Source organism: Phodopus roborovskii, unplaced genomic scaffold, assembly GCF_943737965.1.
Source record: "Phodopus roborovskii unplaced genomic scaffold, PHOROB, whole genome shotgun sequence".
Taxonomy (NCBI): Eukaryota; Metazoa; Chordata; class Mammalia; order Rodentia; family Cricetidae; genus Phodopus; species Phodopus roborovskii.
The window spans coordinates 3,710,329-3,728,139 of NW_026126418.1; the positions used below are offsets into that span (position 1 = coordinate 3,710,329).

Here is a 17,811-nt window from a genome sequence, read left to right on the forward strand (position 1 = left end):
AATATTTACTTGAACAATAACAAGTACCATACCTAAATGTAGAACAATAAAGGATGCACATTGCCATATATTTTATTTATTTGTGATATTACACACTAAGAAATCTGCAAATACATTTGCAAAATTTATCTAAGCTATAATGACTTTAAAATTATGGCAATATCAACTTCCTAGCATTTTTTTCACTAAAAGCATCACATTTATATTACAGTATTACTATGTATCTTGTAATAAAGAAAAAAAAAATATATATATATATTATAACTTTCTTACCATTTCACTAACTTTCTTCTGTAAAGAATACTGAGAAACCTTGAAAAAATGCAGAAAAATCTATTAAAATTCTTTACTGTAAATTCCATACTACCAAATGTGGCATGCACCTTCTATTACAACTTTCAGTGAATTTTTTTCAAAAATTTTATAGTAACTCACTTCCTTATAACACAAGTACAATCAAGCCAGTTCAGCGTCTTGTGCTTATAATCCCAGAACTTGGAAGGAGCTAAAGTCAGCTTGGGTTACATAGCTGAGATCCTGTCTCAAAAAATACATTCATTGACTTTTTCACAGTATACTACTATCACTACATATGTTCCTGGGATACTGCATGAATAAAACAGATCCCTGGCCATAAGAGTGTATTTTCTGGTCCAGTGGTACTAGACAGACAGTAAGTGGTAAGAACTATACCATATTAAAGAAAGATTATTATTAAAAAAACATAACTACTAAAAACCTGCATTTAGTAGAGTTTGATTCTTCACATTAGCTGTTCACTGAAAGAAATATTAAATAAACATAGGAATAAAATTATTTTAAGTAAAAGAGTCTTGTGACCTTCAATGGGTACTGACTACTTTAGGACTTCTGGGCCTCAATGAACTTGCATTTTAAAGGACAGCTAGTGGAATATGACAGCAATAGATGTCCCAGTCTATAGGGCTCCTATAACTTGTAATGGTTATATACAACATAGTAGTCCAATGTTTAACTTCACCAGAGTTTACCTAATCCCTCTCATGTTTATAGGTTTACTACTTTTCAGCTTTTTAACATTGGGAATTATTCTGGAATGTGCTTATATTTGAATTTTGTAGTTAATCGTTTTAGAAGAGTAAATTTCAAAAACCAGAATTTCTAAAGTTTGTTCTTTTTAAAAAAATTACAAAGTTACTAATACTTTGGACTGGGGATGAGTCAGCTCCTCACCCCCAAGAATGGCCCAGAGGGAGAGAAGCTTCCGGATAGGGACTCACTGCAGACTCAGGGCAATGGGAATGCCATCAGTGCTGGGACCTGTGTGCACTGCAGGAAGAAACAGGTGAATGGTAGGCCTGGTGCCAGGCACACAGGCGGAGGGCACAGAACTACTGGGGTTTCATGTCTTCCCTATTTGCCTTTTTCTGCTTCTGCTGAAAGATCTCCAAATCCCTGGGGCTAGTAGATGATGGGCATTCTATTTCTCTGTTTTCAGACAGCAGCACAAGCCCTTCTTCTCTGTGCCTTCCCATAATGGAGTGTTGCTTTGCTTTTTCATAGTTTTCTGGCAGGCCAGCTCATACTGGATACATTTTTGTCTTTAAAAATTGTCACTTAGTCCTCCAGAATAGCTGACCAAGCTAAACTCTAACCAGCCATGTATGAATTCTCATTTTCTTCAATATACTTACATTTGTTAAACTTTAAGAAAAATAAAATAACTGCTTCACATTCACAAATGCCATAACCTCAACAGAATGGGTTATGTGTAAGTCACTTCTTCAGTAAATATTGAAAGGAAAGCGCATTAGTGGAGTTACTGGGGGTAACAACAATGGGCCCAGGAAAAGCCTGCCCACTTTTATTCTGAGGAAAATAAACCATAAGCAATGTAAGTAAATTAAAATACATGGCATATTCTATATTGAAAAGAGCTAAAGAAAAATAATCAGCCAAAACAATTTTTTTCCTGGTCAGTAAAGACCTTCCTGAGACAGCAACTTTTTTTTTAAAGTTGTTTCTTTATTTAGGATATAGATTTTATGATCAAAATCATTTTTTGGCAATGTAATATTGTACTTCATTTTGTGAACAAATTTGGAGACTTGGCACCACCAAAACATATGTAAATGCAGAATAATAATGTACATACATTTTTCTTAGAAGCAACAACAAATACCTTTTCTATCATTTTTTATTTATTTATTTTCTTATTTTACATATCGATCCCAGTTCCCTCTCCCTCCCTCTCTTCCACCATCCCATACGCCTCCCCCTCCATCCTATAACTCCCTACTCCACATGTAGGGTGATGCCTTCCTGGAGGAGTCATCTACATCTATAAAGTCATTTGGAGTAGGGACTAGGCCTTTCCTCCTGCCTCTAGGTTAAGGAGTATCCCTCCATGAGGAACATGCTCCCAAGGTCTTTTATGCACCAGGGATACATCTTGGTTCCACTGTCAGAGGTCCCTTAGACTGCCCAGGCCTTCTAGCTGAGACCCATGTTCAGGGGGTCTGAGTTGGTCCAATGCTGGATTCCCAGCTATCAGTCTGGGGGCCCATTAGCTCCTCCTTGTTCAGGTCAGCTGCTGAGACAGCAACATTTGAATAAAGTCTTGAGAAAGAAGAATATTTCAACAAGTTCAAAGACTTTAACATGATCAATAACCTTTCCTTTTATCTTTGTTTCAAAGGACTAGAATGTTCATGTGGAAAGAAGGAAACAAACAGGAAAAATAGACAAAGATGCCTTTGAGATGGCAGAATGCAACTCATTGTTAGCCTTGTAATTTGTGGCAGGGGTTAGAGTTTTGCAAATTCAAGAGGAAGCTTCAAGCAAATAGGCTGATTGCTTTTGTAAAGGATTACTCTGATTTAAGTTAGCTCAAGGAGTGAACAGAGATAATGCTGGGAACATATAATAACATATACATTATTGTAATCAGCCAGCCATTTATACATATAGTAGAAATATGCATTTACTTTATATGACATTATGACATGATACTGTCATCTGCAAAGATAATGCTTGAGAACTGTATAAATTACACAAAAATGCATAATGTCTAAAACTCATTATATATATTACTAAACTATCAAGGAACAAAAAAAAATTAAAAGTTTTAAAGCCATTAAAGAATAATACAGACACCCTTCCCAGGGAACTCTCTGGATTGGCCCCAGATCTTGTTGCCCCTGTGTCCTGTCCCCATCGAGAGCACTCTTGGAGCTCTGATACACACCCATCCACACCCACCTAGAGCCTGCCCTCCCCCTACCGTGTGCCCTACCCTACCCACTGTCCCACCTCTCTGGTTGAGCACTGGGACAGAGGGTGGAGCCAATGATCCTGACACCTTCTGGGAACTTCCTGGAGCTGCTCTGAGCACACTACACGCAGGACCACCTTTAATTTCTACCTGCCTGGTCTCTGACCCCCACCACTGGTCCTCTATTGGAATTCCAGACCCCTCCCAGAGATCCACCTATCCCCACAGGGCCACTCTGAGTTTCTGCAGGCTGGATCCTTGACCTCCATCGAGGGGCCTCCTCCAAAGAGGCCTCAGCTGGAGAGTGCCAGGCCCAGGCTAGATTTGCCTATTGGCATGCTGCACATCCTGAGTCCCAGCCTTCCGGATCTTTGATTCCCCCACCGCCAGTCTTCTGCTGGAGCCTGATCTTTGACCCCCATCGCCGGCCCCTGCCTGAGGAGAGACCTCCTAGAGAGCTTGGACCACCCAGAGCTACAGACATAGAACCTCTGACCCACCTAAGCCCACCTGGGGAGTACCATATAGAGAGACCCCACCTAAACCTACTGGAAGAAGCAATGGGAAGAGGGCAATACAAGAAAACACCTAACGATAGAAAGACAAGCATAACACTACCAGAATCTAGGGAATCTACACCAACTAGACCTGAACAACACAAAGCAGATGAAGCAGAAGAGAACTACTTAAAAATTATCATCATAAAAATGATAGAGGCCCTCAAAGATGATGTGAGAAAATCCCTTAAAGAAATGGAAGAAAAAACAAACAAACAATTAGAAGAAATGAACAAATTTCTTAAAGAAAGTACAGGAAGCCAAGAAAATACAATTAAACAGGTGAAGGAAACGGTTCAAGACTTGAAAACTGAAATAGAGACAATGAAGAAAACACAAATTGAAGGAATGCTGGAAATAGAAAAACTGGGCAAATGATCGGGAACTACAGACACAAGCATAACCAACAGAATTCAAGAGACAGAAGAGAGAATCTCAGGCGCAGAAGATATATTAGAGGAAATGGATTCATCGACCAAAGAAAATCATAAATCCAACTAATCCTTAACACAAAACATCCAGGAAATGTGGGACACCATGAAAAGGCCAAACCTAAGAATAATAGGCATAGAGGAAGGTGAGGAAGCCCAGCTCAAAGGTGCTGAAAACATATTCAACAAAATCATCAAGGAAAACTTTCCAAATCTGAAGAAGGACATGGCCATGAAAGTACAAGAAGCATACCAAACACCAAATATACTGGACCAAAGAAAAAAGACCCCTCGATACATAATAATCAAAACACCTAACATACAGAATAAATAAAGAATATTAAGAGCAGCGAAGGAAAAAAGGACAGGTAACATATAAAAGCAGACCTATCAAAATTACACCTGACTTCTCCATAGAAAAACTGTCAAGGTCAGAACATCCTGGATAGATGTTCTACAAGTACTAAGAGTCCACAGATGCCAGCCCAGGCTACTATACCCAGCAAAACTCTCAATCACTATAGATGGAGAAAACAAGATATTTAATGACAAAGCCAGATTTTCACAATATGTATCTACAAATCCAGCCCTACAGAAAGTTCTGGAAGGAAAACTCCAACCCAAGGAAGTTAACTACACTCATAAAGACATAGGCAACAGATAATCCCACTTCACCAGAACCCAAGGGTAAAGCAGGACAAATATATCCACTGCCAACAACAAATCTAAAACAAATAAGCATTAACAATCAATGGTCCTTACTCTCCCTCAACATTAATGGTCTTACCTATAAAAAGACACAGGCTAACAGAATGGATATGAAGACAGAATCCATCCTTCTGCTGCATACAAGAAACACATCTAAGCTTCAAAGATTGACATTACCTCAGGGTAAAGGGCTAAGAAAAGATCTTCCAATAAAATGGACCCAAGAAGCAAGCAGGTGTGGCTATCCTAATATCTAACAAGTTAGACTTCAAACCAAAATTAATCAAAACAGATGAAGACGGTCATTTCATATTCATTGCAGGAGAAACCCATCAACACAAAGTCTCAATTCTGAACATCTTCGCACCAAATACAAAGGTTCCCACATTCGTAAAAGAAATGCTACTAAACTCAAACCTCACACACTTAAAGTGGAAGACTTCAACATGCCACTCACACCACTAGACAGGACTACCAGTCAGAAACTTAACAAAGAAACAAAAGAACTAATAGAAGTTATGTTAACACTAGATTGCTAGCCAAAGAAAGCAACCCTCCTCCCCACCATCCTTGGGTTGCTAAAAGGGAGCACAGTAGGGTAAAATCCAGCTCTCTGTCCACACAAGGAGCTCAGGTACACAGAATTTTGCATCCATTCAGAGTGTGGACCCAAAAAACTCTACCAGGGAACTCCTACAGCTGATAAACACCTTCAGCAAACTATCAGGATACAAGATAAACTCAAAAAAATCAGTAGCCCTACTTTATTCAGACAGCAAAGGGGCTCAGAAAGAAATCAGAGAAACATCGCCCTTTACAAGAGCCACAAACAACATAAAGTATTTTGGGGTTACCACCTACCAAACAAGTGAAAGACCTATATAGCAAGAACTTTATGTCTTTAAAGAAAGAAATTAAAGAAGATACCAGAAAATGGAAAGATCTCCCATGTTCTTGGATAGGTAGGATAAACATAATAAAAGTGGCAATCTTGCCAAAAGCAATCTACAGATTTAATGCAATCCCCATTAAAATCCCAGCACAATTCTTCACTGACCTTGAAAGGATAATAATCAACTTTATATGGAAAAACAGAAGACCCAAGATAGGCAAAACAATCCTGTACAATAAAAGAACTTCAGGAGGCATCACCATCCCTGACTTTAAGCTCTACTACAGAGCTATAGTCCTGAGAACAGCCTGGTATTGGCACAAAAACATACAAGTAGACCAATGGAATCAAATCAAAAATCCTGATATTAACCCACACACCTAGGAACACCTGACTTTTGACAAAACAGCTACCTAAAAGTATATAATGAGGGGAGGAAAGCATCTTCAACAAATGGTGCTGGCACAGTTGGATCATGGTGTGTAGAAGACCCATGTCTATCTCCACAAAATTCAAGTCCAAATGGATCAAGGACCTGAACATAAATCCAGCCACACTGAACCTCTTAGAAGAGAAAATAGGAGCTACCCTTGAACAAATTGGTATAAGAGACCACTTCCTGAACATAACTCCATTAGCACAGACACTGAGATTGACAATTAATAAATGGGACCTCCTCAAACTCAGAAGCTTCTGTAAGGCAAAAGACACAGTTGACAAGACCAAATGGCAGCCCACAGACTGGGAAAAGATTTTCACCAATCCTACATCTAACAAAGGGCTGATCTCCAAAATATACAAAGAACTCAAGAAGCTAGTCAACAAAACACCAAATAACCCTATTAAAAAATTGGGTACAGAACTGAAGAAAGATTTCTCAATAGAGGAAATCAAAAAGGCTGAAAGACACTTAAGAATAAGTGCTCAACAACCTTAGCTTCAGGGAAATGCAAATCAAAACAACTTTGAGATAACATCTTACTTCTGCCAGAATAGCTAAAATTAGAAACACCAATGACAATTTATGCTGGAGAGGATGTGGAGAAAGGGGAACACTCCTCCACTGCTGGTGGGAGTGCAAACTTGGACAGCCAGTTTGGAGATCAGTATGGTGGTTCCTCAGGAAAATGGGAATTAGTTTACCACAGGACTCAGCAATCCCCTCTTAGGCATATACCCAAATGACCCACATCCATGCAACAAAGACATGTGCTCAACTATGTTCATAGAAGCATTATGTGTAATAGCAAGAACCTGGAAGCAACCTAGATGCCCCTCAACTGAAGAATGGATAAAGAAGATGTGGCACATCTACACAATGGAATACTACTCTGTGAAAAAAAAAAACAAAAACAAACAAACAAAAAAAAAAACCAATGGAATCTTGAAATTCGCAGGCAAGTGGATGGAACTTGAAGAAACCATCCTGAATGAGGTAACCCAGTCACAAAAAAGAGGAACATGGTATGTACTCACTCATATATGGATTTTAGACCTAGAGCAAAGGATTACCAGCCTATAATTCACACTGCCAGAGGAAGTAGGATACAAGGTGGATTCTAAGAGATTCATGTAAGGTCCCTCACAGAAGAGGGAAGGGACAAGTTCTTCAGAGCACATGGGATGTGGGGAGGCAGTGAGGGGAGAAGGAACTAGGCGAAAGAGAAGGGGAGGAGAGGAAAGCACGTGGGACTAGGAAGATCAAGTCGGGGAGGAATAGAACGTGTGTGTGTGTGTGTGTGTGAGAGAGAGAGAGAGAGAGAGAGAGAGAGAGAGAGAGAGAGAGAACATAAAAGAGGGAGCCATTATTATTTGAAGAGGAAACTGAACCTAAAGAAATGTCTAGAGACCTACAAGACTGACTCCAATTAACAATTTGAGCAACCGTGGAAAGGCTACCATAAATGCCCTTCCCTGATAATGAGATCAACAACTAACTTATCCATCATCATGGAACCCTCATCTAGTACCTGTTGGAAACAGAAGCAAACACCCACAATTAAACACTGAGTCTAACTAGAAACCAGAGGCAGAGAGAGAGGACAAGACCAGGTTGCAGAAACACATAGAGACAGCTGACCTGAACAAGGAGGAGTTAACGTGCCCCCAGACTAGTAGCTGGGAATCCACCATGGGACTGACTCAAACCCCTTAAACATGGGTCTCAGCTAGAAGGCCTGAGCAGTCTAAGAGACCTCAGACAGTGGAACCAGGATGTATTCCTGGTGCACAAAAGGACCTTGGGGCACATCCCCCATGGAGGGTACTCCCTTAACCTAGAGACAGGAGAGAAGGCCTAGTCCCTATTTCAAATGACTTGACAGACTTAGATGACCCTTCCTGGATGGCATCACCTACATGTGGGGGGGGGGGGGTCGGGGTTCATGTGAGAGGGAGAGAGAGAAAGAAGGAGGGAGGGAAGAGGGGGGAGAGAGGGAGGAAAAGAGGTAGGGAAAGGGAACTGGGATCGATATGTAAAATAAAAAATAATAAATAATAAAAAAGATAATACATATTTTAATCAAAAGTACATGTATCTGTTTCTGAATAGAGTTGAAACTCATACTAAGTATAAATAAAATAAATGCTATATAAATAAAACAAGGCACATGAAAGACTGAAAATTGCCCATGTATCTATAAAGCAGTCCACTTTCACCTACATAATTAGCACTTTTAAATCCTTAGCCCAGGCTAAAAGAATATCAGGATGCAACTGCCTAAATACAGTACCTATTAAAGCATAAAACCAGTATGTGTCTCTACTAACTGATAGATAGGACCTCATAAAACAAAAAAGCTTCTATACAGAAAAGGAAACAATTAACTGAGTTAAGATATAACCTACAGCATGAGAGGAAAATCTTTGCTAGGTATATATCTTTAAAATGATTAATATCTGGATTATACAAAGAACTAAAAAAAAAACCAGCAAAAACTCCAATAACCCACTCAGTAAATACACTAATAAAATGAACAAATAGTTCTCAAGAGACGAAGTACAAATGTTTACTCTGCTGGTTATCAGAGAACAAAGATAAATGTATACCATTCCACCCAGTCAGAATGACAGTCATTTAGAAAAGAATTACAGGCATGGTGGAGCACACCATTAACCTAAGCACTCAGAAGACAGGGGAAAACAGCTCTCTGTAAATTCAAGACCACCACCTACCTGGTCTACTTGGCAAGTTCCAACCCAGTTCCCAAGATGTACACAAATGAGAATGTTCACATACTACTGGTATGAATACCAGTTCATAGTTCAGATACTATGGAAGTATGTATCTCCCATATGACCCAACTATAGAGTTCCTGGGTATTTACCCTGAAAATTCACATTATTATGTGACAGGGATACTTGTGTATCAATATTTACTGCAGCAATTCAATATTAGCTAAGTTATTAAATGAAACCAGATATACACCAACAGAGGACTAGGAAAGAAAATGGTATATATTAAAAATGTAATTTTTAGCTATAAAGAAAAATTAAATTATGTGGTATGCAGGAAAATGGACACAACTACAGATGATCATATTAGGTAAACTAAATCAGTCTCAGAAAGACAAATAGCATAGGTTTCCTTTCATTTGTGGTTCATATGTTTTGCACAGATATATAAAATCATATATATATGTATGTATGTATATGACATGAAAGTAGATGTGAAACTAGGGGAAGAAGAATGAATAAAAGGAGGGTGGCATGGAGGAGATAGGTTAGTACATCATATATTTATATGAAAAAAATCCTTATGTAGCCCAGCTGCAAGTGCAGTAAATATAAACCAATGACAAGTTCCTAATTTCAAAGTCATTCAGTACATCAATACAAAAAAAAACCTGTTTTTTTTTCAAAATAAAAGTTATCAAAAATATCAAAAGTTTCAAAAATAAAAGTTATCCCATGAAAAACTGAAACTCTAAACTTGTAGTGTAAAGCATGTGAAGGTCCAAGTACACTCCCTGAATGTGTATACAACAAAGGATGATTACTAACATTTTGAGATTTGGGGGCAAAAGGAAGTATCATAAACAAGTTCTGCAGGAAAAGTTACATGATATAATTTCACCAGAAAATGTACTTCCTGTGAAGAGGGGCCTGCAAGTTAAAATTTATGAAACACATCAAACACAAAGACCTCCAAGGGGAAAACTCAGCAGCCAGACACTGCAAACAGGAAGACTTGACCCCCAATAATTAGAGATAAGAGATAAAAATCTCAAAGATATAAAATTATTTTATATGATTAAAGACATAAAAGACAATGTAAAAAGCATGAGAAAGTATAAGACACTATAAAAAGGCAGAGTTGAAAGTATACCAAATTGAACTTCTATAAAACAGAAATGCAGTTATAAAATAAAAAACTTAATGGATAGGTTACATGACAAATAAAACATAGTTGAAAAATTAGTGAACTAGAAGATAAGTGTAAAAAAATGGCATAAAACACAGCAAGCACACAGAAAGTACAAAGACATGTAAGCACACTGAGAAGATTCAAAATGTATCTTCTATGAAAATGGAAAGGAGAAAACATAAAGATTATTGGGGAAGGTTAGACCTGAAGTCATCACAGTTTAAATCTTTAAAAGATCAAAAATATTAATTTCACTTCACAAAAATAAATACTTTGAATTATATGAAATCGGGGGATGGTAAATATTTTGGTAATAAGAATTATTTTGATTCCACTCAGAGAGCGATAGGTCTCTTTTTCAAGATTTTAAAAATATAACATCAGTTAAACTGTGAGTAAAGTACAAATATCTCATAGATTCCTTGCTTTCACACATGAGCAACCTCCCCAACTATTAACATCCTTTCTCACCCTCCCTCCTCCTCTTCTCCTCCACTCCCATACACAAATTATGTACCTGTTACAGTTACTGAACCTACAATGACACATTATCACTCAAAGTCCACAGTTTACAGCAGGGTTCACTCTTGAACAGTCTATGGATCTGGACAAATGCATAATATGTACCCAGCACTAGAGCACCACACAAAGTGTTTCTACTATTAACATACTCCATGCCCATTTTTTACTTTTTTTCCTCTGCATTTTAACAAATGAATAATTTTGTGAGAAACAGCCAAATTGTCTCCATGTCAATGAATGTTCCTGGTGCTATCCATCCCTGCCAGCACTTCTGTGTTCCAGATTTCAGTTATTCCAATTGAAGTATAGTGCTATTTTGACACTTTGCTTTGCAATTCCTTCATGGCATATGATATAGAACATCTTTTTTTATGTGCATGTGCCATCTATCTGTGTATCTTTGGTAAGGTTTTTGTTAAGAACTATAGAATATTTTTATTTGAGATGTTTGTTTTACTCTTACTGAATTATAAGAGAAAACTTCATATAATGGATAGGAGTCTGTATCAGGAGTGCCTCCTATAAATACTTTCTTCTTATCTGTAGCTTTTCATTTCTGTGAAGACCAGCTTACCGATAACTGCATGGATCATTCCTTTGGTCTGGTACCTAGAAAGTCATTACCAAACCCACCTAGATTTTCTCCTACATTATTTTCTAGAATTGCAACAGTTTTGTATTTTACACTTCAGTCTATGATCCATTTTAAGTTATTTTTGTGATTACTGTGTATCTGTGTCCAGAACCATTTTTCACAGGAATGCCCAGTTGTTCTGGCATCATTTGTTGATGAGGTTGTTTTCCACTTTTACTTCTACCAGGACCTTTTGTGTTACATGTCTTCTGTCCTCCTGATGAATTCAGTTCTCTTTCAGGTAAGGCCTAAGGCCATTAAACTTCAATAGTAGAAAAAGAAATTATTAAATATGCCTTCAAATCTGCAAAAGTCACTAGTGTCTTATACTCTATCTTTAAAGTTATTGAGAAGATAATGAGAGAGAGAGAGTGAGAAAGCACTATAGAGGTCATCTATCTTTTTAGTCCCTATCCAGTTTTATCACATCTTCCTCATCATGCTTCTGGAGAGTCAATGAAGCCAACTCCTCTTCTTGTTCACTCCAATTACACAGAGTAGATAATGGACATACTTTATTACTCTATAGAAGTGATCTTGTATGGGAATTACTAATATGAATCAACTTCCTCATTTTACTTAAAGGAAACCAGAAGTTCAAGAAGAGCGTGTCTTGCCACATTATATAGTAAGTTTATATATGATATATAGACATCAGCAAAGTTATCTAGCCCTTTAGACACACTGTTTTGTTAATGAAAGTCTCATTTGTTAAGTAAATCCTCCCTTTAAAATCAACTAGGCACCATGCTTACACATAAAGGGAACACATGCAAATAATCTATCACAGCAAAAATAATTTCTTTTTTCTTTCTCTTTCTGGGTATATGGTTTTCAAGTTCTATTTGTTTTGGAATTCAGTGGTTAGAAGCCCTTGACTATTAGCTCTACAATGAAAGGTGCTACCCAGTTATTCTTGGTACCCAGCACCTGGTAAAGTATTACATTATGAAAGGACAAGAGAGGAAGAAAACCAAGTAACCAGGAAGCAAAGGAGGAAGAGGAGTGGTGCTTCCATTCCAGAGCGCACCATCTGGAATTCCAATCTGAGGTTACAATTAGAACTCCTGACCCCAGATTCAACTTTGCAAGTAAGGGGAAGAAATGGGGTGGGGGAAGAGAAGAGAAGAACGAGGAGGAGAAGAAAACTTAGTGTCATACATATATAAAATGGAGTCACAATGAACCCCATTATGTAAGTGGTGAGAAATGACATGGGTGGGAGGAGCAAAATATGTATCTGTACGCACACCACAAGCTGATATTCCAAAGATGATCTTTGTGAAATTAAAGTTTATGCTGCCTTTGATCTGCGCTGAGCTGACATGTCCTCTGTCTTATTGCTCCACATGGAGTCTCCTCTCCCAGTTGAACTAGTGTCTGCACAGTTCCCTTTGTGGACTGAATCCAACTACAGCCTTCTCCTCTTGTGACCTCCCTAATTCTCTCACCAAGGGCCTTTAACCTGGGGAAAAGCATCTCTCAACTCCACTGGGGAGGAGCTGGAGTGGGGAGACGTGGCTCGAGGCTCTTCTTCCATAAGCTTTCTGATTTTACCCCTGGTAGAAATGACATTGAAATCTCTTTTACTGATGGTTCTCTAAGGGAGAGTTTTCAAATCAGCACTGCTGATGTGCTAGCCTGGACAGTTCTCTGTTCTCTGTTCTCAATGGCTGCCTTGTGCTTTGCTTGGTGTGAGGTAGCACACCTGACCTCTGCCTGCTAGAAGGTAACAGCATCTACAGTCCACAGAAGTCTCTAGGCCAATGGTTCTCAACCTGTGGGTCTCAACCCCTTTGGTAATCCTTTATCTCTGTAGGAAGATAAAGCCTAAGAGACCAAGGGATGAACCAAACAGGAGTCTGCCGGAGGCCCTAGCAACAGGTGCTGTCAGAGGTTCTGATCATGCCTAGCCAATGAGGGGCAACCAAGAGACTGAACACAGCCTGGATACTGGGAGGAAGCTGTATAAGGCTCTTCCCATTGCTGAATAAATAAGTTGGCTGTTTGCCTTTTACCTGACTCCCTGTGTCTGTGCCATTGACACCACATCTTCTCACCCCTGCCCTAAGGGAGCCATTAGGACCCAACTACATTATCTCCAAAAGTACTTACATTAGGATTCATAACAAAAATATTTACAATAGGATTCATTATTTATAAATTACATTTATGAAGTAACAAAAATAATTTCATAGTTGGGGTCACCACAACATGAACTGTGTTAAAGGGTCCCAGCATTAGGAAAGTTGAGAATCACTGCTCTAGGCACTATAAGATATTCCCTAGGGAGTGAATAGTTAGTTAAGAAACCTCATCTGTGAGGGCTTCTCAATTCTTCCTAGATTTTTGGAGATAGAGATCAGATCTTTAGCATGCAGGCTCATGTGAAATCCCATCTTGTAAGCAGAACACTGTAAAGCAATAATAAACTCAGCAGCTGTGCATACTAGCACTAGATCACAGAGTCAAGCTCTCCCTGCAATAGCTATGGGGCAGAGGATGAACTCACAGAGTCCTGTCATATACTGCTAATCTGCTGACAACTGACAGATTTTAGGAGAGGAAGGGAACTATATCCAGGTAGGTAACCACTAGCGAGCCTACCAGGCTCTGATGATCAGTTCAAAACTCAGATTGACATAACCAGCTCTGATTAAATTCTGTGGGACACTAAATAAAAACAAAACAAGCAAATAGAAAAAAAGATTTATTGGAGGGTGTTGATTGGGGTATGAAGAAACTAAGCGAAAGTAGGAGAGAACAGGACCAGGATATATAAGCACATGTATGAAATCATGAAAGAACAAAATTTACTAATTAAAATGAAGAATGAACTAGAGGAAATTTTAGTTAAAAATACCAGTGATGATAAAAAAAAAATACAGGCAAGAAAAAAGTAGTTCACCGAAAAACAAAAACTAAGTCTTAAAAATATTGACTTATAATCAATAATCATGTCATATCTCACCCTTTAGTTTCTCTGAGTAATGTTTTATATTTTTCAATCATAATACTTCACCCCTAATACTTTAGGCATTTTCTAAGAACAAAGACTCTGTCCTATACAACTCCAATACCAATTACACCCATAGGAATACTAACAATAATTCTTATAGTCTAGCAAATAGTCCTACCCAAATCTCCCCAAATAAAATCTTAATTATTTGTATGGTCATATCTTTCCTTGGTACAGGATCCAATCAAGGGTCATATATGAAAGTATTCTGCCCTTACTTTTTTCAGAACAATGAAGTTTTATTTTTCTTTTTTTGATACAAGTTATATTATGTACCCCAAGATTACCTCAAACTCATAACCCTTCTGCTTTGGCCTTCTAAGAGCCAAAATTATAGGTGTGTGCTACTGTTACTTAACATTGGCTGTTTTAATATCCTAAGTCAGGTGTCTTATTGGATATCCCAAATTATGACTATCTTCTGTATTTTCTATAAGACTGAAAATAACTTAAGGGTAAAAGCCTTATATTTGCAAAAACCCCCAAATATTCAGTTAATGCTAGAATTTTGTATGTTTTTTTGAGACAGTCACTGTTTCTTCTGTGTTAGATTTACATAAGCTTGCTGTAAAAAAAAATTACACAGATACAGGTATGTGCTCCTTCTATCACAGTAACACTAAACCTAAGGAAATCATCATGCAATTTTATATTTGATCTTCTGGTTTGCTCTTTGTAATGCTACCTACATGGTAATACTTTAAATCGTGAAAACATCTTCTGCATTAATCTTTCAGTTTCTTTCAGTTTTGACTTCATTTTATTTTTTGTAGGCTCAAGGCAGAAATCTTTTATGCACTCTGCTGTATCTGTCCCACTAAGGAAAGTGTTTGACACACAGCAGACTTGCAGACTTTCTATGAGCATGTACTGAATAAATTATAAGTATGAATCTGAACAATTTAATGGCAAAGGCTATAATTTCTTAGTCTTTAAATATGTGGAAAATCAGGACTTCACATGTGTAGGGTAAAAGGGCCAACCACAGAAACACACCCTGACCCTGAAACCACAGCCAGTTGAAGAAACACATTTTAGCCCTAAAACCAGAGCCAAGGAAACACACTCTGCCCCTAACCTGAGGTTTTCTCCCTCTGCACTAAACCCAACCAATCCCTGAGCATGAAATCCAGTCACTCTTTGAGCTTGCCCAATCTCTGGGATTGAAATCCAACTAATTCTCACCCTGAAAATCTTCACCCTGGAAAAACCTCAGCTCCTAAAGAGCCCTATACAAGTCTTAATGCCTGTTCAGTGGGAGCTGCCTTTTTCCACCCTGGCAGAGAGCCACTCTCCTGGATTCCTCCCTCCCATAAATCTCTTGAATGAGTTCTGGGTGAAGACTTTCACCACCACCAACACCACTACCACCGCCACCACTATAGCCACCACCATCACCACCATCCTCTGCACTGGGACACAGCTATAGGTATAGCCTGGCTTCCTTTCCCTTCAGAGCTGTAGGTATGCCCTGGCTTCTGACAGCCAGGACACCTTTTTCTTCAGAGCTGTAACACTTACAAATATTCAGTTAATGCTAGAATATTGTTTGTTTTTGCTTTTTGAGACAGGGTCTCTCCATTATGTAGTCACAGCTGTCTTAAAACTCACTCTGTAGACTAGACTGGCCTCAAACTCAGCCTTTCTCTGTCTCCCAAGTACTAGAATATAAATTTTTAAGGACTACATATAAATTATAACATATAAATCTTACTTGTTTTCCTCATACATGAAAAGTTAAAAATTACAGCTATTTACCTATTGTGATGGTTTGAATAAGAATGGCTCCCATAGGCACACATGCTTAGTCACCAGGGAATGGCACTATTTGAGAAGCACTAGGAGGTGTGGCCTTGCTAGAGTAGGTGTGGCTTTGTTGGAGAACTTGTGTCACTGGGAGTGGGGCTTTGAGGTTTCAAAAGCCCAAGCCAGACCCAGTCTAAGTCTCTCTGCCTTTTGGTCAGGATGCAAACTCTCAGCTACCTCTCTAACACCATATCTGCTTGTGTGCTGCCATGCTGCCATGCTCTCCACCATGATGATAATGGGCTAACCTCTAAAACTGTAAACAAACCTCCAATTAAATGATTTAATTTATAAGAGCTGCCTTCATCATGGTGCCTCTTCACAGCATTAAAACATCAACTAAGACACCTATATTATAGTAACATACACCATATGTATATGTGTATTCTATTTAATACATATATATACTATTTAATATGTTATAGTATTTATCAAACAAAATTTAAATTATGATACCCAAGCAAAAGAAAGTATTATATAAAATTATAATGTAATATACATATTATTAGCTTTGCTAGTCATGTTGAATGGTGTTTTGACATAATACTAATAGAAATTTTATTTTTAAACAGTAAGCTACTTTACCTGCAATGTTTTTAGTGTTTCCTTCAATCCTTCAATTTCTTTTTCTTTGATTTCTGTAGCAAGCTTGTATTTTCCCTTTAAATAAAAAATTTCAATATTTTATTTAGTGTAAATAAAAAGGGAGAAAATAAAACTCAAGAACCAAAACCTACATTTTAAACCTAATACTTCACAGACTTTAAACACACATAACTTCTAACAGCCTTTAAACTTCAAAATACTGCAATAACCTTTATATAATTACCATAAAATAAAATATTTTAACTGTGACAACTCAATTTATAAGAACACTTCTAAGAGAACTTATAGACACTATATAATTATTACATTCTTACATTGAATATAAAATCATCTCTCAGAATTTATAAGGAACAGAGTCTAAGAGTCCCTCTATAAATACCAAAATCTAAGGATACTGAACCTATTTATATAAAATGGCATAGTGTTTGCACATAACCTGCACACATTCTCTTACATACTTCAAATTATCTCCATATTACTTATAATACTTATTATAATATAAATTCTATGTAAGTAGTTGTTGTAAAATCCTGGTTTATGAAATGATCTCATGAATTAAATCTATATATCTATCACAGAAGCAATTTTTCTTTATTAGTATTTTTAATTAGTGTGAAGTTGAACCATGCCTTCAAAACTGTGGATGTAAAACTCATCTCAAGAGTTTTACATTTAAAACAGGTGCTCACATCAAAAAGGCTCTGGAGCAGCAGTAGTCCTCAACCTTCCTAATGCAATATGCATCTCCTCATGCTGTGGTGACCCACAACCATAAAGTTATTTTTGGTGTTACTTGACAACTGTAATTTTGCTACTGTTATAAATGGTAGTATAAATAACTGATATGCAGGATCTCTGCTATGGGATCTCCTAGGAGGTCATGACCCACAGATTGAGAACCACGGCACTAGTGTGTGGGATGATGACAGCAGAAGGAATGAATGTTAATTTGAAAAAGCCTGAATTCTAGCTCCAATTTTACCATGTAAAGTCATCCTATCTGCTAGGCCTGAATAT

General features: G+C 37.8%; 1 protein-coding gene across 1 annotated transcript in view; it reads right to left on the bottom strand.

Annotated features, from left to right (window-relative positions):
- The window catches only part of Ccdc73 (coiled-coil domain containing 73), a 92,910-nt gene that overhangs the window by 52,828 nt on the left and 22,271 nt on the right, over positions 1-17,811 (bottom strand). The window contains exons 5-6 of the mRNA XM_051184057.1: positions 16,774-16,848; positions 274-312 (exon numbers count right to left, since the gene is read on the bottom strand). Of these exons, the coding sequence (XP_051040014.1) occupies positions 274-312; positions 16,774-16,848 (114 nt within the window). The remainder of the gene's footprint in view (positions 1-273; positions 313-16,773; positions 16,849-17,811) is intronic.